The following is a 26,847-nucleotide window of genomic DNA, read 5'->3' on the forward strand; positions in this document are numbered from 1 at the left end:
CTGCATGAAGAGTTTGACAGAGCACTAAAAAACTTAAGTCGAAATATGGCCCCAGGAGTAGACAACATTCCATTAGAACTACTGACAGCCTTGGGGGAGCCAGCCCTGACAAAACTCTACCATGTGAGCAAGATGTCTGAGACAGGCAAAATACCCTCAGACTTCAAAAAGAATACAATAATTCCAATCCCAAAGAAAGCAGGTGTTGACAGATGTGAAAAATACCAAACTATCAGTTTAATAAGTCATGGCTGCAAAATACTAATGCGAATTCTTTACAGACAAATGGAAAAACTGGTAGAAGGCAACCTCAGGGAAGATCAGTTTGGATTCCGTAGAAGTATTGGAACACGTGAGGCAATACTGACCCTACGAGTTATCTTAGAAAATAGATTAAGGAAAGGAAAAACCTACGTTTCTAGCATTTGTAGACTTAGAGAAAGCTTTTGACAATGTTGACTGGAATACTCTCTTTCAAATTCTGAAGGTGGCAGGGCTCAAATACAGGGAGTGAAAGGATATTCACAATTTGTACAGAAACTAGATGGCAGTTATAAGAGTCAAGGGACATGAAAAGGAAGCAGTGGTTGGGAAGGGAGTGAGACAGGGTTGTAGCCTATCCCCAATGTTATTCAATCTGTATATTGAGCAAGCAATAAAGGAAACAAAAGAAAAGTTCGGAGTAGGTATTAAAATCCATGGAGAATAAATAAAAACTTTGAGGTTCGTCGATGACATTGTAATTCTGTCAGAGTCAGCAAAGGACTTGGAAGAGCAATTGAATGGAATGGACAGTGTCTTGAAAGGAGGATATGATATGAACATCAACAAAAGCAAAACGAGGATAATGGAATGTAGTCGAATTAAGTCAGGTGATGCTGAGGGAATTAGATTAGGAAATGAGACACTTAAAGTAGTAAATGAGTTTTGCTATTTGGGGAGCAAAATAACTGATGATGGTCGATGTAGAGAGGATATAAAATGTAGACTGGCTATGGCAAGGAAAGCATTCCTGAAGAAGGGAAATTTGTTAACATCGAGTATAGATTTAAATGTCAGGAAGTCGTGTCTGAAAGTATTTGTATGGAGTGCAGCCATGTATGGAAGTGAAACATGGGCGATAAATAGTTTGGACAAGAAGAGAATAGAAGCCTTCGAAATGTGGTGCTACAGAAGAATGCTGGAGATTAGATGGGTAGATCACATAATTAATGAGGAGGTATTGAATAGAATTGGGAAGAAGAGAAATTTGTGGCACAACTTGAGTAGAAGAAAGGATCGGTTGGTAGGACGTGTTCTGAGGCATCAAGGAATCATCTGTTTAGTATTGGAGGGCAGGATGGTAAAAATCGTACTGGGAGACCAAGAGATGAATACACTAAGCAGATTCAGATGGATGTAGGTTGCAGTAGGTACTGGGAGATGAAGAAGCTTGCACAGGATAGAGTAGAATGGACAGCTGCACCAAACCAGTCTCTGGACTGAAGACCACAACAACAACAACAACATAAAAAAGAAGATTAATTAAACTGCCAGAAATATCAAGCAAGCTTCCTGCTAATTACTACATTGAAGTGTTCTCCAAGATCCTACCTAGGAGGCTTACTCCCTATGTGGAAGAGAGAACTGGAGACCATCAGACTGGCTTTAGAAGAGATAGGTCAACAACTGACCAGATATTCACATTGTGCATACTACTTGAAAATACACATAAAATACACACACCATCAAATACACATAAACCAGCTTTTTATCAATTTTAAACAAGCCTATGATATCATCTCAAGAGTGGGATTGCAGAATGTAGTGGAAGAGGCTGGAATATGTAAGAAGTGCATTAAACTTACTATGATGACCCTCAGTGAAACCAGCTATAACGTAAAAATATATGGTGAAATCTCCAGAGAACTGGAAGTGATGAAGGAACTGAGACAGGGTGATAATATTTCCTCACTGCTATTCAACCTCTACCTAGAAAAAGTTATGTCAGAGAGTGTTAAATAGAGGAGGAATAATTTTCAGTCATTCACTGCAGTACCTAGCTTATACAGATGATGTGGCTTTACTTGCACAAAATGCTGCTGTGCTGGCCAATACCTATCAACAATTGGAGAGAGGTGCAAGGGAATTTGGCCTGATAGTCCATGTCAAAAAGACCAAATACATGGCAATGACTGACCAATGAAACCTACCAAATCTCAGGATAACCGACAAAGAGTTTGAAACAGTGAGAGACTTCAAGTACCTTGGATTGATTGCCACAGAGACTAATGACATTGGCAGAGGCGAAAGCTACAATAGCAGCAGGCAATAGATGCTACTTTGCCGCACTACCCATGCTTAGGAGCTTGCTTCTAATACAAAAATCTAAAATCCTTATTTATAAAACAATTATAAGACATTGTTATGTATGGCGCCGAGATGTGGACCATGATTGTAAATGAGGAAATGATCCTTAACATTTGGGAGAGAAAGGTTCTGTGTAAGATATATGGCCCAATATATGATCAAGAATGCTGGCACATTCATACAAATGCAGAACTAGAACAACTGACATTGTCACTACTATTATAATAGGAAGACTGTGTTGGGCAGGACACACGGTCAGAATGGGGGAAGACAGAACATGTAAGAACATTTTTGATGACAAGTCTGGAGGCACACAATGTAAGGGACATCCCAGAAAGACATGGGTGGATGGAATTGAAGAAGACATGAAAAAACTGGCTGTCAGAGGATGGAGACGGAAAGCCATGGACAGTATAGAATGGCAGGGTATTGTCATGCAGGCCAAGGCCCTTCAATGGCTATAGAGCCAAGGAGTAAGTAAGTAATAGCTGCGGAGCAGCTGGTGCACCATCATCAACATGTGGAGTACGATTTCTCTCACATAGATAAATAATCGAAGTTGGTTATAAAATTTATTATTCTCCTCTTAGATCTGAATGTATAATTTGATGTTCAATAGTCAAATGGACCTGACTGTTGTCTGTAACAAGTCAGTTTGGTAATGCAGACCTGTTTGCCAGCTCTCTGCCACTATGCTTATGCAAACCTTATCCCCTCCATACTTCACTATCACTCTGCCTCTCTGCACAGAAACATCTTCCTACATGATGTGGACTTTAATGGTGGCTGATTCCTTATCCAATTTTCCATAAATAGTGCCCATGTCATCCACCATGCAGAGTTTATGGTCAGGGCACTGTCTTAGAAGGCCTCCCTTACACCATAGTGTGAGACAATGGATCACAATTATCTAAAAGAAATTTAGTGATATCTGTAAAAGAAGGGTATTCAGCACATCACCTTGGCACCAGTCCATTGTCAAAGCAATGGTGAGGCAGAGAGTATGACATCATTTAAGCACCAAATGACGGTATTACATTTAAGCACCAATCAGTGGAGGATAGCGATAGCACTAACATTGTTTCTCAGTACTTACACTAACATTGTTTCTCAGTACTTACAAGATGACATCCCTCAACAGGAAGAGCCCAGCAGAGAACTAGTTTGACTGCCGGCTGGAAATTCTGCTCCATTTGCTGCACCCAGAGGGGAAACTGCCCCGAGTAACATATTCAGTGTCTTCTCGCCCGGCATCCCAGTGTGGTGAAACACTTCTAGGAAAGCACTGGGTCAGAGGCCTGCTGTAGTGGCAGCTTCCTAGAGCCACCTTATATACAACTTAGGTCCACAATAGTGATGCCAGGACCAGTTGTGACCAAAGTGGACACTTGTGCCTCCAACACCCCTTCCATGCCACTGATCCATAATGTGCGTGCTCCACAGCCACTAGGCTATCTGCTGCAGCCAGGATCATCAGCTGAGGCACAACTGAGTACTGCCACACTTTGCCATACCTAAGCATCATATAGACTGAACCCAGATTGTCAGATGCAGGCCAACAAAATTTAGTGCCAAGGAGTGGCTGATCCACTGACACCAGAGCAAGTACTCTGCACTCCCAGCAACCCAGGTGGCACCATTCAGGTTACTTCTGATCTATGCACCAAAACCCAAAGGAAGGGATATGGCATCAAACGCTGACACTGATATCTCACAAGAGGTTGATGTGCAGCTGGGAGCAGACTGCCACTTGTGGGTGGCTCACCACTGGCCATGGTGGAGCAGACCACACAACGTATGGTGGGTATCCCCTGCAGCATCATGCTGCCATTAAAAGCCATCATAACAGTCTGAGGTTTTCACTTGTTCATCACTCATCTAGAAGCCCTCTGCTAGGCTATTATATAGATGATGGTTCCAGCAAATAGGGGATACTTATAAGAAATGGGGATGAGAAACAGTGTTTGGTAACAGAAATGCCAAGACTGAAACGGTGCTCAAGGAAGAGTATGCTGGAGACCATAATTAGACAAGCATGTCCCTTCATAATGCACTTGAATATAAATGGTCTAAGTGCTGACTTTTCAAACAAAAGTCATAAGTGGATGAATTACAAATTACTCTATCTGAACATAGGAATTTCAGAATTATTTGCATCAATGAACATTGACTTACATCTGACAATACTAAAAGTCTTAATAAAATTGAAAATTTCAAATTAGGCAACAGCTTTTGTAGATGAGAGAAATCACACAAAGGCTCTAACATAATTACTCATTCTGATATAAAATATTAAATAATAAATGATTTTAATCATTTGAATTAAGAGTGTATATTTGAAAGCTGCTGTATCGAGTTGTTGTTGTGATATTCAGTCCAAGGACTGGTTTGACGCAGCTCTCCATGCTACTGTATCCTGTGCAAGCTTCTTCATCTCCCAGTACCTACTGCAACCTACATCCTTCTGAATCTGCTTAGTGTATTCATCTCTTGGTCCCCCTCTATGATTTTTTTTTACCTCCATGCTGCCCTCCAATACTAAATTGGTGATCCCTTGATGCCTCAGAACAAGTCCTACCAACTGATCCCTTCTCCTAGTCAAGCTGTGCCACAAATTTCTCTTCTCCCCAATTCTATTCAATACCTCCTCATTAGTTATGTGATCCACCCATGTAATCTTCAGCATTCTTCTGTAGCACCACACTTCAAAAGCTTCTATTCTCTTCCTGTCTAAAATATTTATCGTCCATATTTCACTTCTGTACATGGCTACACTCCACACAAATATTCTCTGAAAAAGACTTCCTGGCACTAATTTCTCTTCTTCAGAAACACTTTCCTTGCCATAGCCCGTCTACATTTTATATCCTTTCTACCTTGACCATCATCAGTTATTTTCCTCCCCAAACAGCAAAACTCATTTACTACTTTAAGTGTCTCATTTCCTAATCTAATTCCCTCAGCAGCACCCAACTTAATTCGACTACATTCCATCAAGTTGAGAGACCTAAATGCTAGTTTCTATTTCTATAGTACCAGATAAAACTACAAGTGAAGCTTTTCTGGTGAAATTTCATTGCCTGCTCGAAAAACTCAGTAAAGAAAAAAGGAAAAAGATAGTAATAGCTGCTGACCTCAATATTAATATCATAGGTAAAGCAATGACGTGTCCAAATTTGCTGACTTAATAAAAATCTTTGGCTTCAAAATAAACTTCATGCAACCCACTAGAGTAAATGCACAGTCAGCTACCTGTATTGATAAAATTCTAACAAATTATGCATTTGAAGATGTTTATAAATTTTGCATAGATTCAGGAATCTCTGACCACTCTGCATTATTCATTGCATTAACAAAAATTAAGAAAGAAATTTCTTGTAACAAAAGCCATATGAAAAGGAACTTCTATGAAATAAGTTAAGAGAGGTTGAATGGCCTTAAAACAGCTGTATTTTGAGTAATAGTAACTTTAACAATTTTTAAGTAGCTTTCTTGAAATATTTAATGAAACTTTTCCACTTAGAACCACAAACAACAAAATGACTAATAAACTTAAATGGATAACCCAGGATATAAAAATTTCTAATGCCAGGAAGAGAAAACTCTGCAATGAACTGAAATGTAATAAAAACAGACATTTTACTGAGTATGTTCATCATTGTAAAGCTATATTAAAAAAAGTTGTGAAGGCAGCCAAACAAATGGCAAACAAGAAAATCAATGTACAACATAAAAGTAAAACAAAAGCAGTGTGGTTTGTTGTCCAAGCAGAGTTAGGCGTTAGAGTCAGTAGTAATGAAATATCTAGGGTTAAAGTAGATGATAGCTTTATTGTAAATCTGACTCAAATATTAGAGTGTTTAAATGAATTCTTCATAAATGTAGCAAAGTCAGATGTTAATGTAGCAGAGTATCAGAGTAAAGTAAATCCTTTTGGAATCCACCAAGAAGCTGAGTATCTTATGGATTTTATAAAAGTCACAGTGAAGGATGTGGAAAATGTTATATTACCATTAAAAAAATAAAAACTCTGCTAGGTGGGATGAGATACCCCTAAAATGATTAAAACAGTGTGTGGCATAATAGCACCTCCCCTAACTAAAATATTCAGCCGATATTTTGAACAGGCATGTTTTCCCAACGTTTTGAAGTATGCCAAAGTCAGACCTATGTTCAAGAAAGGGTTGAGGGAAGATATGGGAAACTGTCAGCCTATTTCTATTCTCCCAGTCATGTCAAAAGTATTAGAAGAAGTAGCTTCAAACCAGATCAAAGACTTTATTGTAAAAAACAATATTATTGTAAGTAACACATTTGGATTTCAACCAGGAGAAAACACTCTGGATGCAATGAAGAACTTTACTGAAAAGACAGGCAAATCATTGGATCAGAGTAGTAAAATTGCAAGTATCTTCTGCTGATCTCGCAAAAGCATTTGACTCCATGAACCATGACTTGCTTATCTACAAATTACACAAATATGGGATTAGGACAATGCTCTAAATTAGCTAGCATCATTCTTACACAACAGAAAATGAAGGGTACCTATCATCTCAGATGCTATGAATTATTATTCTAAATGGAGTACAGTATCACAAGATGTGCCTCAAAGCTCCATTCTGGGCCAATCCTGTTCCTATTCTGTGTAACTGACTTACCCATAAATATAAATTCCCCATCAGTTCTGTTTGCAGATGATACCTCTGTTGTAATTGAAGATAACAATGCAGAAAAAATCCCGAGCTCTATTGTAAGCACACTGGATACCTTAGAAAACTGGTTCCAGTCGAACGGATTGAAACTAAACATTGCAAAACCCTTATGGTATAGTTCAAAACCAAACATGCAAAATGTGTGGAACTTAAAATACAACATAAAAATCAACCTATGAAAGAGCTGACATGGTTAAATTCCTGGGACTAAATGTGGACAAGAACTTAAGCTGGTATACACATATTGACTTCCTATCAAATAAAGTAAGCAGTTTTACATTTTCAATGCAAATACTAGCAAGTTTCACTGACCTGAGTACATGAAAAATTGCTTATCATAGTTACTTTGAATCTGTCATTAGACATGGGTAATTTTATGGGGAAGTTCAAGTAGTGTATCTCGAATACTGAAACTGCAAAAGAAAATTGTCCAATACATGTGTACAACATGACAAACAGAGTCTTGTCACCCATTATTTCAGAAGCTACAAATCATAACTGTTCCCTCCATATACATTTATGAAATTATAATCTTCTTATGCAGCAGACAAAAATTATTTGAGGAGAATCATTTTAACCATACATATAATGCCAGAGATAAAAATAATTTTATTCAGTTGAAATTATATGCATGGACTCCACAGTATATTGGGATGACAATATATGACAAGTTAATGGCAAAAAAACATTTAATATGAAGCCAGAATTTTTAAAAATGAGGCTACAGTAGATTCTGTGGGAGAAATGCTACTATTCAGCAGAAGAATTTGTAGATGATGAAATGATAATTTGAGAAAGGGGTAATCATTAATATGTATGGAAAAAAAGCATTTTTCATTTTTTCATACTGTTTGTTAACATCAGCTGTTCTTTGTTTATTGCAAAATTTTACCACAATTTGATGTGTCTCCTGTACCTGAATCGAATGATTTAGATTATGTACATTATGAGGTAAATAAACCACATTTCACAATTCACATTTAGATAGCTGTGACAATGCTACTGGTGATTTAATGTAAACTGATTCATGGACTGCCACCTGGGCTTGGTAACTGTCCCAAAACTTACTTCTTGTCATTTATATTCATGTCTGTAGTGACTGTAGTGAAAAGCGATGTAACATGTAATACATTACCCAGTTCATAATTCTACGATGTGTGTGACACCAACAGTTGTTTGTGTGTGTGTCAAACAATTTGTGGTGATTTTGTCATTCTAGTGTTCACAGTGGGATATATATAAGGGAACATTACAAATACTACACAAATAATAAAAATAATATCATTCTGTTTGTATCAGTTTGTTGAGAATGAGTCAGAAGCAGATAAGTCTCCCCAATGGAGAATGTCCCAGTGATACCAGTTGCAAAGAGGAAGAACAGTTGTAAAGTGTGGTATGGAACGTAGAAAGACAAACGAGAGTATTCAGACAATACTGAAAATAACACCCTGTCTCTTTCTGCAGAGAAGGCACCGCACGTGCGCACGCACACACACACACACACACACACACACACACACACACACACACACACACACACACCTTGTTACAAGTACAATACTCTGTGGTAATGACAGTCCTAAAAAGGATTGATAGATGAAATGAAACATCTTTCCACAAGTCTATAAACAGATTGTTTCCTTGGAAAATCCAAGGTGGAATAATGACAATATTATGAAAATACTGATTGCTACTCACCTTATAGAGGAGACGCTGAGTTGCAGACAGGCACAACTAAAAGACTGCTATACATGTGAGCTTTCAGCCAAAAACACCTTCTAATGTTGAAGAAACACACATATTCACATTAGCACAACTCTCACACATATAACCAATGTTTCAGGATGGTGGGGGTAAGGTTAGGGATGGAGGAGGGTGTAGTGCTGCTTGTGGGAGTGGGAGCATGTTGAGACGTGTTGGGGACAGTGTAGGGCTGCTAAATGCAATCGCAAGGTTTGGAGGGGGGGGGGGGAGGAGGAGGAGCATGAAAGAAGAGATGTAGAGAAGTGGGAAAAAAGTAAACAGGCTAATGGACAAATTGGTGGAATAGAAGGCTGTGTAGTGCTGAAGTGGGAGCAGGGAAGGGATAGGTGGGTAAAGGAAAGAACTAAGGAAGTTTGCAGCCAGGGGAGAAAGGGGGGGGGGGCGGAGGGGAGAATTACAGGAATGTAGGATATATTGCAGGGAGAGTTACCACCTGCACCAGTCAGAAACACTGGCATTGATAGGAAGTATCTAGATGGCACAGGCTGTGAAGCAGTCACTGAAGTGAAGCATGTAATGTTCGGCAGCATTTTCAGCAGCTGGGTGGTCCAGCTGTCTCTTGGCCACAGTTTGTTGGTGGACATTCATGCAAAAAGACAACTTGTTGGCTGTCATGCCCACGTAAAATGCAGCACAGTGGTTGCAGCTTAGTTTGTAAATCACATGACTGCTTTCACAGGTGCCCCTGCCTTTGATGGGATAGGTGATGCTTGTGACTGGACTGGATGAGGAGATGTTTATGGTGGTGGTGGGAGGATATGTGGGACAGGTTGTGCATCAATGTCTATTATAGGGATATGAGCCATGAGGCATGGAGTTGGGAGCAGGGGTGGAGTAGGGATGGACAAGGATATTGCATAGGTGCAACTGGCGGCAGAATGTCACTGTGGGAGGGATGGTAAGGATAGTTAGCAGGGTATTACTCATTTCAGGGCACAATGAGAGGTAGTCAGAACCCTAGCAGAGAATGTGATTCAGTTGGCACAGTCCCGAATGGTATTGAGCCATGAGGGGAGTGCTCCTTTGTGGCCAGATGGTGAAAATGTTGGAGGTAGTGGGTGACTGGAGAGACAAGGCACAGGAGATCTATTTCTATACAAGGTTGGGAGGGTAGTTTGAGTCTGGGAAGGTTCCAGTGAGACCCAAGGATGATGGTTCAAACCCGCGTCCAGCCATCTTGATTTACATTTTCCGTGAATTCCCTAAATCGCTTCAGGCCAATGCCAGGATGGTTCCTTTGAAAGGGCATGGCTGACTTCTTTCCCCATCCTTTCCTAATCCAATGGGACCGATGATCTCACTGTTCGGTCCTTGCCCCCGAATCAACCAACCTGAGACCCAAGAGGGAATGCTCATCACTACAGATGTGATAGCCACGGATGGCTGGCTATATGGAAGGGACTTATGGTATGGAATGGGTGGAAGCTCTCAAAGTGGAAGTATTGCTGGTGGTTGGTGAGTTTGATATGGACAGCACAGTGTCACAGGGATCTCATTACAGAAATACAACAGCGTCTCCAATCTTTTCTCAAATCCTTAAGCCCGTATCAGAACCTCTCCACTGAGTCTATCTCTCTCCTCAACCCTAACACTCTCCACACTCATACCTTCTACATACTTTGTGAAGTCCATTAACCCAACCACCCAGGATGCTCCATTGTGGCCAGTTAGAGTGCCCCCACTGAGAGAATCTCTGCTTTCGTGGACCAACACCTCCAGCTTATTACCCATAACCTACCTTCCTTTATCAAAGACACCAGAGATTTCCTCCACAAACTCTCCACAGTTCCTGTGCCTTTACCACACGATGACCTGCTCGTCTTTATTGATGCCCCCTCCCTCTACACTAACGTCCCTAATGCCCATGGTCTTGCCACTACTGAACTCTACCTTTCCAAGTGTGCAACTAATTCCAAACCTACAACTTCCTTCCTGGTCACCATCACCAACTGCATCCTCACCTATAATTACTTCTCCTTTGAAGGCATCACATACAGACAAATCCATGGTATAGTCCATGGTATAGCAATGGGCACCACATGGCACCACCCTATGAGACACTGTTCACGGGCCATCTAGAGGAATCCTTCCTTACCACCATAAACCCCAAACCCCTCACCTGTTTCAGATACACTGATGATATCTTCATGACCTGGACCAAGATTGAGGACACCCTATCCACATTCCTCCAGCACCTCAACACTTTCTCCTCCATTCACTTCACCTTGTCTTCCTCAACCCAAAAAAACCACCCTCCTCGTTGTTGACCTACATTTCACAGATGGCTACCTCAGTACTTCCATCCATATCTAATCTACCAACCACCTTCGACAGCTACCACCCTTTCCATACCATGAATTCCCTTCCATACAGCCCAGCCACCCATGGCCATGAGCAGTCTCTCTTCAAATATACCAAGGGTCTCACCTAGACCTTCACAAACTGAAACTGCCCTCCCAGTCTTGTACAGAACAGATCTCCCATGCCTTAACTCTCCAGTCACCCACTAACTCCAACATCCTCACCATCTGGCCACAAAGGAGCACTCCCCTCATGACACAGTACCATTCGGGACTGTACCAACTGAATCACATTCTCTGCTGGGGTTCTGACTACCTCTCATCATGCCCTGAAAGAAGTAATATCCTACCTACTATCCTAGCAACTCCTCCCTCCCACAGCGATATTCTGCCGCAAATCGAACCTACGCAATATCCTTGTCCATCCCTACTCCACCCCTGCTCCCAGCTCCTTGTCTCATGGCTCATAACCCTGTGATAGACATTGATGCATGACCTGTCCTGTACACCCTCCCACCACCACTACCACCATTTCCTGCTCCAGTCCAGTCACAAACACCACCTCTCCCATCAAAGGCAGGGCCACCCGCGAAAGCAGTCATGTGATCTACAAACTAAGCTACAACCACAGTGTTGCATTCTACATGGGAATGACAGCCAACATGAATAGCTAATGACAAACTGTGGCCAAGAGACAGCTGGACCACCCAGTTGCTGAACATGCTGCCCAATGCAACATACTTCACTTCAGTGACTGCTTCACAGCCTACACCATCTAGATACTTCCTACCAAAACCAGCGTTTCTGATCTGCGTAGTTCAGAACTTCCCTTAAAATATATCTTATGCTCCTGTAAACCCCCTGGCCTCAACTGTCACTAATCCCTGTCCTTCACTCACCTATCCTCCTGCCTGCTCCCACTTGGCATTGGACAACCTTCTATTATACCAACACACCCCCTAGTCAGTCTCTTTTTTCACCCTCCTGTACTTGTATCTCCTTTTCCAGCTCTCCTGCCGCCCCCTCAAACCTCACAACTGCACCTAGCATCTCTACCCTGTTCCCACCACATCCCTGCATGTTCCAACAAACAGCACTACACCCTCCCCAACCCCTACCCTGCTATACCTCCCCCACCACCCAAATTGCTTCTTCTATCAGGCGCAGTTGCTCACAGTCCAGCCACAGTGGCCAGAGACAGTGGTCATGTGTTTGCAAATTCTGCTTGCATCAATGTGCGAGTGCTTTCTATGTTAGATGAAGGTCTTCTGGCTGAGAGCTCACATGTGTAGCACTCCTTTTGTTGTGCTTGTCTGCAACTCAACATCTCCTCCATATGGCATGTAGCAATCTATCCTTTTCATAGTAGTTCCCTTGGGTTTCATATTAGTGCAAGAACTTGCTATAATAAATTTTTATGTGCTCAAGAGTTCTGTGCCACTTGCCGCACACAATATGCAATCAGTCTCTTACATGGAGAAGGTACACTTGTAAATTTCTGTATCGGTGAAACTGAAGCCTCACATGTTCCTCTCAATGATCACTTTGTTCTGCAGAATGCTGCATTCTGGATAATTATTGTGCTAACATGAGCAAAATATAACACTATGTTCTTTGCATATTTTCTGGGTTTGTTGGGGACTGCCTTACTGTCATTACAGCAATTATAGAGAATTCCCTCCCCTCCTCACCCTAAAATCCTTCTGATCATCTCCCATACCATTACAGTTTTATTTGAAAGGTTTATGGAATTTATGAACTCACACATGATTTCTCTTCTTTTATAATTCAGTGAAGTTTTGTTCTTCCTACTGAAAGGACTGCAATATTCTCTGCACTCTGCATTTGCACCCTTACAGTATCTTGCTTCTGACCCTGTTTGCAGACTTCGTACATCTACATCTACATCTACATACTCAGCAAGCCACTGTATGGTGCATAGCAGAGGGTACCTTGCACCACTACTAGTCATTTCCTTTCAAAAAATGTTTCTGTATGAACCCTAATTTCTCAAATCTTATTTTTGTGGTCCTTGCATGTAATGTATGTTGGCTGCAGTAGGACTGTTCTGCTGTCAGCTTCAAATGCCAGTTCTCTAAATTTTTTCAATAGTGTTCCTCAAAAAGAATGTTGCCTTCTCTGCAGGGATTGCCATTTGAGTTCCTGAAGCACCTCCATAACACAGGCATGCTGATCGAAATTTCCAGTAACAAACCTAGCAGTTCGCCTCTGAATTGCTTCAATGTCTTTTTTCAGTCCGACCTGGTGCGGATCCCAAACACCCAAGCAGTACTCAAGAATAGGTCACACTAGTGTCCTATATGTGGTCTCCTTCACAGATGAACCACACTTTCGTAAAATTCTCCCTTAAACCAAAGTCAACCATTCATCTTCTCTCATATGCTCATTCCATTTCATGTCACTTCGCAACATTACATTCAGGTATTTAAATGGCATGATTGTGTTAAGCAGGACACTACTACTGCTGTATCCAAACATTAATGGGTTGTTTTTCTTACTCATCTGCATTAACTTACACTTTTCTACATCTAAAGCCACATGTTATTCATCACACAGACTAGAAATTTTGTCTAAGTCATCTTGTATCAAACTACAGTCACTATCTTTGACACCTTCCCATACACCACAGCATTATCAGCAAACAATCACAGATTGCTGCTCAGCCTGTCTGCCATATCATTTATGCATATAGAAAATAATAGTGGTCCTATTACACTTCCCTGGAGCACTCCTGACAATATCCTTGTCTCCGATGAACACTCACCATCAAGGACAAAATACTGGGTTTTGTTACTTAAGAACTCTTCAGGCAAGTCACATATCTGTGAACCTATTCCATTTGCTTGTACCTTCTCTAACAGCCTGAAATGGGGCACCATGTCAAACACTTTCTGGAAATCTAGAAACATGGAATTTGCCTGTTGCCCTACATCCATAGTTTATCGTATTTCATGTGAGAAAAGGGCAAGCTGAGTTTAACATGAGCAATACTTTCTAAAATCACCAGATGACAGACAGTCTTTAATGTTGGTATAGAGCAGTAAAATGGATTCTTCAGTAATACTAAGGATCATGTTCACAATATGTTGCATTCAGTTCTGGCTGGTGTTTTGATGTACTATCACAGTCAACTGGCTACACAGTGACCAGTTCACATAAGTAAGTGTAACACCACCAGAGGTGTTGGCATTTAGCACTATTCAGAAATTAAGTGTAACATATGGAATGTTATGTGTGTAAGAAGTATTCTCATACCAAAATATCCACAGGACATCTGAAGATGGGAATTTATAATACAGATATCATTAATCTAATGTAATATGAATATTTTAAATAGAAGACAGCTGAGTGGAAATTTACACAGCAAATGAATGAAAAAATGCAGATGAAAGCCCATCAGCTCAATTTGCAATGATATTATACAAAATTTGCCACACTATTTTTCAATATATCACAACATATTAATACTTAAAATAAAAGAAAGACAATCACATGATAATCACTCATCCATAGCAGACTGATGTATGAGGCTCTTCTTCTAGAAGAAAGTACACCCATACACACAAACAGTGCAAATGTGTGTACTTCGTCCTAGAAGAAGAGCCAGAGCTCGAAAGAGTGAACACTGTTTCCTGTTATGTGTGTCCATGCGCCACACATCAATCTGCCATATGTGGCTGGTTGCCTTTCCCTTATTCTACGTGTTTTTCCATCGAGGAATTTCCTTTATTGCTTCACTACATATAACTCTTTTACAAATATAAAGTCATTGAATTAATTTATGTGCATACATAATATTTTGAATAGTAGTGTAATACTGAGAAGAACTCTGGGAACTTACCAGTTTTAACGTTCTTAATTACATCACCAACTCCACCAATGTGGTCATGATGCCAATGTGTAATTATAATGTGTTCAAGATGTGCATTCTCATCGTTTAATACTGACTTCAAATTTTCAATATACTCTGGAATATTAGGATCTCCAGTGTCTAACAAAATGCGCCTGAAATAGAATTGTATATTGAGAAATATCACATTTCAAGAAAATAAAAAAATAAAACAAAAAAATATTGTTTATGAAACAGCTTTTATTAACAGAATCACCTGTAAGAACTACTGGTATCTATTCTAAAATTCAAAAATCTTTTCAAGACCGAGATTCTAACCCAGGTCTTTTGCTCATCTCAACAAGTCACCTGAACCAATCACACCAACCAAGCTCTCCTCCAGGAGTGACTTAGCTCCCTTCTTTTACTTCTGAACATTACACCCAATTAGTCCTCCAATAGGTATGTGAGAACAGTTGCATTTTTGTAATGGTTCTGGTTGGGGGCCCAGGGATGTTAATATAAATACAAGCAGTGAAATCAATTACACTTAAAATAATTTTGTGACTGATATTTCAGAAACTCAAGTGGTAGGGATCAGCCATAAATTTGACATTGTTCTTTCTTTTTTGAGCACCACATCCTCACTGTGTTGCTTGTTTTGAAGATACAGGATGTCCAGCTAAGAAGTCCTTGATTTCAAAATTGAATATCTCGAAAACTAAGACTGTTAGACGAGTGCAACAAAAGATATGTTTATTGTGAAAGCTGTAGAAATTTTATATAAAAGTTGTACAGAAGTTTCAAAATAGTTCTAAAAGCTGCTAACAGGTGGTACTGCATTCTGTGCATATCATATGCTATCAGCATCCATAATTTAAATTGTCCTCTGCAAGTAGTCTTTGCAACCATATCACAATCTTTCTGAAATGTACACCACTCAAACTAACAGTGAAATTTGCCATTACACCCTGTAGCGTCTCAACAGAAACAGGTTCACATGCCACACAGACTGCCGACTCAAGCTTCATCCAACATGGTGGGATGGTTCTGTGAAAAATTTAACTTCAGTCCCCCAGCAAATTTTCAAAATCTTGATGCTCACTTCGTCATGGGAAACTTCAAGAGCCACAGTAGTGTTTGGGGTTGTTATGAAGTAGTTGTTGTTGTTGCTGTTGTTGTTGTTGTTGTTGATGATGATGATGATGATGATGATGTACATGGAGAGAGGAGGTACTGAGGTGGGCCAACTGCAGATGATAAACTCTCTTACATGAATGCAAGTTACCACCTTCATTTAACAGTGGCTGCTGGGAAAGGAGACATAACCCTGACCTGCTTTTCATCAGTGACACCATTCCTCAACACTATGTGAAGAGCGTATATCACCTACACCTGGCATCCAATGGAAGCCAATTTGCTGTCAAGTGTTTCTAGCTGACAAACCACAGGTGATCCCATTCCATAGGTGGTTCATCTTTAAGAAGGCCAATAGGAGGAGTTTTGTGGAAATTCTGGATGAGGCAACACTAAGCATCAAACCTGTGCCAGATTCCTATGATTGTTTTGTAGATGCTGTGAAGAGGTACTCTTATACTCCAATCCCGAGAAGCTACCGTACAACATACATTCTGGGTGTGAACAAAGAATTAACATCAAAACTGCAAGAATACCTTAGACTGTTTGATGAAGAGAAGTTCAGTACAGATACAGTAAAATCAGGACAGACACTATCCCAGAAAATGGTGAAAGCCAAATAAAATCGATGGACTAGAACAGTATAGAACATTGACATGTGTAAGAGTAGCAGAAAAGCTTTGCAACTGCTCAAACGACTCAGTAATGACCCTACCATACCCAGAGTAAGATCCAAAGCTACCCCAAATGAAGATGACCACCAGGTGCTGATAAAATGGAAATGTCGTGTGGCTAGGGCCTCCCATCAGGTAGACCGTTCGCCTGGTGCAGGTCTTTCGATTTGACGCCACTTCGGCGACCTGCGCGTCGATGGGGATGAAATGATGATGATTAAGACAACACAACACCCAGTCCCTGAGCGGAGAAAATCTCTGTCCCAGCCGGGAATCGAACCCGGGCCCTTAGGATTGACAGTCTGTCACGCTGACCACTCAGCTACCGGGGCGGACACCAGGTGCTGATGAATGCATAAACTGAAGGAAGAAATAAAAAGTAGGCATAACCCAGCAACATTCAGAAACAAATGTGCTGTCTGCTAAGCTTACTTTGGAAGAACTGAAAGCTGCTATTAAAATGTGTACATCTGGTAAGGTGCCAGGCCTTGATGATTTACTGATAGAGCAGATGAAGCATTTTGGCCCTGTGATTATGGGATGGCTACTGCAATTCTATAATAACTGTCTAACATGACAGTAGAGTCCTAACATCTGGAGAAAGACAAGGATCATCACCATACTGAAACCTGATAAGCCAGCTTGTGATGGCAAGAACTTTTGTGTCACCTTTATAAAAGCCTTGAAAGAATGTTCCTTATTCATCTCAGCCCAGTCACCAAGACACAACTGATACCACAGCATACTGGATGTAGACCAAATAAAAATTGTACAACACAAATCCTCAATTTGACACAGAATAATTAGGGTGGTTTTGAGTGTGATTTGGTTACAGGGATCTCTCCACAGCTTATGGTAGTATGTAGCAGAATATCATGTTCACAAAGTATATCAATTAATGATAGATTACAACTTTACCAGCTTCAAAGAGAAACTCCTTCAGAACCATAGATTTTATGTCAAACTAGATGGGAAGAAAGGTAGACGGAGAATACAAAAAAACGGTCTGCCCCAAAGTAGTGTCCTTGCACCAGCCTTGCTCAGCATCTATCATAACGATCAGCCACAACCTCATAACACAAGAAGCTTCATTTATGCGAACGATCCAGCACTAATATCTCAAGCCAAAGAATTTGAAACAGTAGAGAGACATCTAACAAAAGAACTTCACACTCTTGTGGTTTATTACCAAAATAACCGTCTGAAACTGAGTCTGGTTAAAACTCAAGTATCCGCTTTACATCTATGAAACAAAGAAGCCAACAGAAAATTTAAAATTGTATGGGATGGCATGGATCTGGAGCACTGTCATAACCCAAACTATCTGGGTGTCATACTGGACCATGCTCTGAATTCAGTAAGCATTGCCTAAACACAAAACAAAAACTATCTACCTACAATAACACCATCAGAAACCTCACAAGTAGTGGATGGAGTGTCCAACCAATAGTACGCAGAACATTGGCACTTGCATTATGTTACTCTGCCACTGAATACACCTGCTTTGTTTGGTACAGTTCTTTTCATGCCAGGCATGTGGATGTTGCCCTCAACGAGACATGAAGAATAACATCAGGATGCTAATGGGCTATGCCTACCTATAAACTCTACAGCTTGGTCAGGATAGCTCCAACAGATATAAGACGGGAAGTTGCCACAAACACTGGAGAGATGCAAAGTGGAACTAAAGGCTGCTCACCCACTGTGTGCACACCAGCCTCCCCAAAGTAGGCTGAAATATGGGAAGATCTTTCTAAAAGCTTCTGTCAGTGACAGTGCATCACTGTTAATGGCATGACAAACCTGTGGACAACTAGAAATGTGCAGATATTGCATTACAGATCCCACCTTTGAAGCCTCCCCCCCCCCCCCCCCCCCACAGACACAGACACACACACACACACACACACACACACACACACACACACACACACTCTCCAGCAGACAAAAATCTGCAATAGAAAATGTGGAAATACCGCAACAGACTAAGAAGTGGGGTGGGTAGAACAAATGATAATATGGCCAAATGGAACTATCTTGGAGACCCGTCAACTTTATGCAGATGTGGAACTGAACAAACCACCAAGCACTTGTACAATTGTCCTCAGTGCCCATTTCATGCTGGAGGACCCATTGTGGGCCAGGAAGAATGCCACTGAGGTTGCTAATTTTTGGTCTGATTACATTTAGCTTTTGTAATCTGTTCATAAGTAACTATTATATCACTAATTGCCTCACAGTGTATCTATATTTTCTTTTTATGTATTAATTTTGTATATTTAGTCTGTTTTTGTCTACTTTGTATACATACTTCTGACATGAATAAATAAATGTACACGTGCAAAAGGAGAGGTAAAGTGCTTCGAAATCTTGAGTTAGGATGTACACAGAGTGTAGGAAATGAGTTATAAGTAAGGAAGAACTAACAACTAAGATTAAAATTCCAGATGACACCTAAATGACTTCAGAAGTTGACACATCAAGAATGATAGCTGAACAAAAAGGGTATCACAGGTTACACATAGAAATAAAATATACAAAAGAATGAATTAAAAAAGAAAATAACAGGGGAATAAATGTAGGGTCATGTATAAAAGGACGGAAGTGGGAGAAGGAAAAAAAAAAGTCAATGAAAACAAAATATTGACGAGTACTATACACTAACACACATACAGTGTATATTCACAAAAAATGTGGAGAAACTATCATAATTTATGATGACTTAGTTGACAAAGAGAAGGTCATTGGTGTTTGTTGCCCATCAGCAACAAAGAAGTGGAGAGGAGACTTAATCTCAGGTATGGCAAAAATGGGTGATGAAATATGTTCTGTCCTTTCAAAAGAATCATACCAGCATTCACCTTAATCAATTTTGGTACACCACACAAAAACATAAATCAGGATGCCGGTTGGAGACCTGCATCCCATTCCATGACTCAAGTACTTTAGTATTTATCTATTACTTCAGGCTTATTAACTCTGTAGCTAACACTATGAGCTATCTACAACTGGGAAAGTTAAATCCTGTTTAATCTCAACATTAGGGTTACCTGAAATTTACATTCTCAAGTCCAAATATTCTGATAAGTACTAGAAGAAGTGGCTAATAAGGTTCTCCCTTTGTTTTTGAAGAGAGCCCTTAATTACATGTAGGTAAACATTAAGAAGACCAAGTTGGGTAGATCCCAATACTTAATTCAGAAATTCACGCCATGCAGCTGTTAGTGCTCATCAGTTAGCAGTCTTCATATCTGACTTTGTGGGTAACAAATATAAATGAACTGCTTAAAAACTTGGAATGCAAATAGAATGGTAAATCAATATCTGAAACCATCTAGACTTGAATGAATTGCACGTAACACACCAACTGACTACTGAAAGTAATGATCTGATGGCTTTCCTGGATTTGTCTGGACCAATGAAAGACATAACACTGATACTAAACAGCTTCTTATTCTAACAGTTCCCCTGTCCACAGCCTTCCCTCTACTTCCATATTCTTAATACCTTAAATCCTTAAAATGCAGTTCAATTGTAATGCTAAATGTTAAATGATTTGCAAATATGTACAAATTGGCAACAAATAGAAAATATGACTAGCAAAATGGCACATGTTAGAGGATTGGAGATAGGTTCAGTTTAAGGCTTGTAACAGGTGAAGGAATTCAGACATCTCTAATAAATAAACAGCTGCCAAAGTCCCATCATTTATAGTTTCCAATTCAGTGATCAATTTCATTAGAAACAGTGATGAATATTCATTTTGAACAGTCCATAGTAGTTCCACTGTCATATGTATGTGGAAAGGCCACACAGTGATAGAAACACAGCTGATGATATGACTATACTTTAAGACTGATACTTTGGCAGGAACATGAGGAGCATGGAGATGGGTTGCCACATGCCATGGCCTGACAAGAGAATAACATGTCTGGCTAAAATTAGAAATTGTGGGAAAGCAGTTAAGATTGCTTTGGAGCAAATAGTGAAGAAATACACATTGAATTGAGGTCACAGTGGACTACGCATTTCAGCTAAAGAATAAATATTAAAAAATATTCCTTAAGCTCTTCGTGAAACATTGCTGCTGTTGGTTAAAAGGATTTACTAATATGTCGAAAGTGAACATGCTCTATATGATAGACAGAAATAAGGTATCATTACAGAACTGGACTGCGCATTTTAAGGGTTGAATTGACTGGATTTGTGGGTAGTTTTGCTATGACAAGTGAAAGAAGCATTTAAGTATCTACAAAGACTAAATGTCATATGTCTTCATTTCCCATAAAGAGAATTAAAGTACTGACTGAAAAAGTAAATTTGATGTGACAGATTTCACAAAGAGACTGTCTTGTTGTTATCAGATTAAAGAGGTAAAGGTTCAAGGGACAGGGACAAAATGCAAATAATAATAGGAAAATGTCACGAGCCAAGGAAAATCCATAATCAGTTATCCTTAGAAGTTACTCATTGCATAGAGTCACAGACAGATGCAAAACAAAAAGCATGCTAAACAATTAAGCTTTCAGAAAAAAAAAGTCCTTCCGAGAAAGAAAACACATCTATTTACACCAGCACAACTCTCTCTCTCTCTCTCTCTCTCTCTCTCTCTCTCTCTCTCTCTCTCCCACACACACACACACACACACACACACACACACACACACACACACACATATATGCACAACCACTTTCTCTGGGTGCTAACACTTGGATACAATGGCTTTTCAGTTGTCATCATTGTTTTGTTGTTCCATCCTAGACTTTCCATGTTTGATTCTTAAAAATTAAAACTATATGCTGATCTGAGGCTGGGCCCAACAGAAGCCTTTTAGGGAAGTGGGAAAAGAGGAGAAGGTGAGAGGCGATTAGCAAGGTGAGAGAGTTGTAAGACCCTCAACTTGCATTTTGGAGGGCATTGGTTCAAGTTCATATTGAAGTTGTCTGCTTAAGGCTTGCCAGTAGGTTCATTTGGAAAAAAATATGGTCAAATTCCTTCCCCCTTCTGATCTTGTGCTCAATATGTGAAGATCTCATTGCTAACAAGACATTAAGCCCTTACTTCCTTTTTCATGCAGAATGTGTCAACCAAGCTATGCATATATCTCAAAGCTTCACTGCATCACAATGAATCTCCAAACTCGCAGTAGGTCTCCTGCTAATATTGCAGGTCTAGAGGATTAGATATGAGTTCCAGCCCTACAGAGAAATTTAATTTATCAGGATCATTTGATCCAGTACACAATCTGCTACATAGTAAGAGAAATCATCAGAATGGTCAATAGAAATCATTCTTGAAGCAGACTTTAGTTTGTATGTATCCATTTCAGTTCATTCTCAACATTTCATCAACACTAAAATTCTTAAGAGTTCAGTAAGAAAAAAACCAACACTGGTTGTGGTATTTTTGAAGAAATTACTATTTTAATCAAGGTCATTTATGGCAAATAGAACACTTATCAGGATAACTAAATGCATTCCTCACAAATATGAATTATAACATCTTATCTATATGCCACTTCCCTTGGTAAAGAAAAGTTTTTAGTTCTGTATTTCCTTATAATTTTAGCATCAGATTTCCCTTCCAGCCTGAGTATCGATATGAAGGTAAGGTCAGAGATACATGGGCTTTGTGCCGTGCCATCAGCTTGCTTGCATGGAGGGCGCCGCCACAGCCACAAGACATGTCACATGGGCCCACGCATAGACAAAAGAGTGGCTGTAAGTAACACAGCCTGACACTCGTCAGTTAGTTATTGCAATTTTATGATGACTTCAATACATGCCATTAACAGTAGAGTTATTAAGCTTGGCAGACTTTCGTTTTTGATTCAGATTGCTCCATGGACTGTCTATGCACACTTACAACAAGCTTGGCTATGTCTGGACTTTATTTCTAGCTAGCTGTTCACTTTGTGAACTCTGCTGTCATCAACCACAGGAACTGCCTGTTTGTTCCACCAGTCTCTGTGTCGCCACCAGTGTGAGTGATCATAAACTACATTCTACCCACTCAGATTAGGACAGAAAAGTGGTGGTGAGGTCTTTCTCACTGGGCAGCTACAATGGCTGCAGCAAGAGCAAGAAAAGCAATGATAGTTGCAGCAGTAACAAGCACAGCAGTGGGAATTTCAAAAGCAACAGCAGAAATTGCTGTTACAATGGCGGAAAAAGCAGTAACAGCCTGCAGTTGCAGTATCATTGCCTCCCCATCTGCCATTCACTTACTTCCATGAGGCAAATGAGAGTTGGGAGATCTATTTACACCATTTTGTTCTTCACATAAGGCAAGTCAAATAACTGACCCAGAATATCAGAATGCACTCTTATTGTCTTCTAGTAATAAATTGTATGAAGTGGTGCAAAAACTATGCTCACTCTCAGATCCCAATAGTTTGAGCTTTCTGATGTTTGTGGTTTACTGATGGACTATTATGGTCATCAATCTCACAGAGTTCCAACTAGGCTCAAATTTAATCAATGTGTTAAGCAATGTATGCAAACATATGAGTCATCGGCTGCTGATGCAATGCTTAGGGTAATTTCTCTTGTAAATTGGGTGATGCATCATATGCGGAGTAAATTGTGTGATGCATCATATGCGGACTCTGTAATCTGTGATGTTGTTATACGTCTTGCTCCTGATCAAGAAGGTAGTGTGAAGGCTTTAGAGTCATCTGATCCAACCCTGAGCAAGGTGATACAAATTGCCAAAGCTCAAGAACCAGCAGCACAAACTATGTTTCACTGTGCTTCCAGTGTTGACTATCTTAGTAGTAGTAGTAGTAGTAGTAGTAGTAGTAGTAGTTGCCATTGTGATCTGTGATCAACTGACAACATTCAATCAATGCATCATTTAATTTACTGAGCACCTATTCTTCAAGTAGTCGACCAAAGAGAGATTCAGTAGTCAGTGCAGAAGTTAGTAGTTCACCACCATCATCATTGGTAGATGCACACAAACAGATGTGCTTTGTTCGTTGTTGGCATGTCCCAAAGCAAGAGGATGCTCATACAGTAGTTTCCTTCCCATTGTTGCCAAAGAGTCCCAGAAATGTTAGTGTCCAGATTGAGGCCTAAGGCATCAATGTGTCATTGCCTGTGACATCACCTGTTTTGTGTGCTGCAAACAGGGGTATCTAGCAAGCCTCAGCTGTCAGAAGACGATGATAGCAGCATCAGGAAGGACACAAAATTTCATGCTACAGATGGAAATTAATGGACAGCAAGATTCCAATTGGACACAGGTGCGGCCAGTCTCCGATTATCTGATTAATGCGGACAAGTGTCAGTGCATCAACTCCCCTTTGCTGTGGCACTCTCAGTGCAGACTGGTGACATACAATGGACAGTCAATGGCATTGCAGGGTCAGATCTTAGTCCAGGCTAAGTATAAGAACATAGCTAAGCAACTAATCCAGCTAGAAGTAAGTTGTTGGGATGATAACTAACACTTTTGGCCTAGAAACTTTTGCACTTTTTGGCTTCCAAATACGGACCAAGCGAAACTCGTTTCAATCATGATATCATTCACAGAAGTTGGTATGTGCACAATATAAGCTACTGTGCACAATATAAGCTACTGTTTGAAACTACATTAGGTTGTGCAACAGGGTTCTGAGACCATATATGCTTAAAACAATCAGCAGTGTCTAAGTTGTGTAGAGCTTGTGGCGATTTTTAATTCTACCATTAATGCTCAACCAAATTTTGATCTGTATACAATCCAAAGACTGCAAGAATTGTTGACAAAATTGTCTGGAGGCTATTATTTTTCAAAGATAGATCTTCTGATGCCAATTTTCAATTGCTTGGAGATGATCACACAAAACAGTTCTAGTGCTTAATACACAGTTCAGGATGAATCATTACAACAGATAGCCATTTGGCATCATAAGAACTCCTGTAAAATTTTAGAGATATCTCAAACAACTAATTCCAGGTATCCCCAATTGTGTTAATTATTTAAATGACTTGCTAATTACAAGGGCCACATGGGAGCATCATGCGCACAATCTACATATGCTGTTTGAGTGGGCCAAAGGCCATGGTCTGCATTTTCACCTCAACAAATGTTGTTTCTTTGAGCCGAGTGTCAATGATCTAGGAGAAAGTAAAGAAGGGCTCACACCTGTGCGGGATCATATGGGCACAATCAGTTAACTTACAAGGTCCCAAGAAACTCAAAATAACTACAGTCATTCCTGAGCAGGGAAAAAAAAGAAAGAGGAAGAAGGAAGATTAGTGTTTAATCTCCTATCAACAAAGAGGTCATTAGAGATTGAACACATGCTCAGATTACTGAAAGATGAGGAAGGAAATCAGCTGTACTCTTTCAATGGAACTATCCCAACATTTGCCTACAGCGATTTAAAAAAATCACAGAAAACCTAAATCTGGTGTTTGGCCAAAAATTTGAACCATCGTCCTCCCAAATGCAGGTTCAGTGTCATAACCAGTGCGTCACCTTGCCCCATTGGCAGAGTTAATTAGAATCTGAAGTTCATCCCCAACGTTGCCCATATTTTCCCACTCACTTAACCAACTCCATGAAAAAAGGTGTTACATTTGTGTGGTCAGAGGCATGCCAGAAAGCTTTCTTTGCAACTTAAAAAGTTCCTTAAGTTGGATCCTTGTTTAACAACATTCAACCCAGGCAAAGACCTTCTACTTTCCACTGGTCCATCAGATTGTGGCATTGGTGCAGTGCTGTCCCACAAATAAGCCAATGGCACATACTAGCCCATTACATCTGCATCTAATGCATTCAATGGGGCACAGCAAAATTATTTACAAATCGAGAAAGAGGCAGTGACTACCAAATAAGGTGTCAAGAAGTTTCACACATATCTCATGGTACTAAGTTTCACCTGACCACTGATCACAAGCCCCTCATTTCAGTATTCAGTCCCCACTCTAAATCTCCTGATAAGACGGCACAGCAGCTGCGACAGTGGGCATTGTTCAACCATAACCAGGAGATCCATTATCAGCTCACCACACAGCAATCAAATACAGATGCACTTTTCCACTTACTGTCTGCCTCAGGTGCAGAGTTTGATATGCATGAAGCACTACTTTTTGTTTTAGACAACAATCAGTGACACACATTTGATGAATTTCCAATTACGGTGCACAAAATGGTGACAGACACAGGCCATGATCTGCTACTCTGCAGGGTGTTGTCTGCTGTATAATGGCATTATCCTGAGACTCACACACCAATCAGTGACACACACACTACAAATTCTGAATTACGGTGCACAATGTGGTAGCAGAAACAGCTCATGATCTGCTACTATACAGAGATCTGCTGTATGGCGGTGTTGGCCTGAGCATCTACCTAAGGGCACTGACCCAGCATGGTGCACATATAATTCATTACACTACCAACTGCTTACAGCAACTGATGGTGTCCTACTGCTGGCCACAGATGAATCTGAATGTTGACAGGTAGTTCCACCCATGCCGCCCCCCCCTCAACGTATACTGAAGTTTCTCCACATTATAACTGAGCATTGGGAAATGTGCAAAATGAAGGCAACAGCAAGTGTCATGCATACTGGCCTGGTGTTGATGCCTTCATAGAATATATGGTCTGGAACTGCAAGGCCTGGACCAAAATCAGTCACCATCAACCCATGGTTTCAACCCTTGGCCCTGTCCTGACCACCACTGGCAAAGAGTATATACTGATTTCACCAGACCACTCCAAGAAGCAATGTGGTTGCCAGTTGTCAACACCCACTCTAACTTTCCATACATGGCATTGGCGGTTAACACCACCACCACCACCACCACCACAGCTACCATCCGTGTCCTCTCCACCACTTTTGCAATACAGGAAGCAACTTCCACCTTTGTTTAAAAAAAGTAATTTAAATTTTGATATTATAATTAGTTTATATTTATAAAAGCTTTTTTGGTGAATTTAATATGTTCAGCCTTGTTGGAAACAGAAAGAAGGGATAGCAGTAACTTCCCCAGTACAGAAGTAATCATACCAAAAAGTTCAGATTGATAGCATTAGCCATTGATTATTTAACTAAAACCGAAACTAT

At 40.3% G+C, this 26,847-nt stretch overlaps 1 protein-coding gene across 1 annotated transcript in view; it reads right to left on the reverse strand.

Moving 5' to 3' along the window:
* The window catches only part of LOC124775114 (endoribonuclease LACTB2), a 117,809-nt gene that overhangs the window by 62,213 nt on the left and 28,749 nt on the right, over positions 1-26,847 (reverse strand). The window contains exon 2 of the mRNA XM_047249949.1: positions 14,988-15,151. Within this exon, the coding sequence (XP_047105905.1) occupies positions 14,988-15,151 (164 nt within the window). The remainder of the gene's footprint in view (positions 1-14,987; positions 15,152-26,847) is intronic.

The sequence above is a fragment of the Schistocerca piceifrons genome, chromosome 2 (assembly GCF_021461385.2).
Source record: "Schistocerca piceifrons isolate TAMUIC-IGC-003096 chromosome 2, iqSchPice1.1, whole genome shotgun sequence".
Lineage (NCBI taxonomy): Eukaryota > Metazoa > Arthropoda > Insecta > Orthoptera > Acrididae > Schistocerca > Schistocerca piceifrons.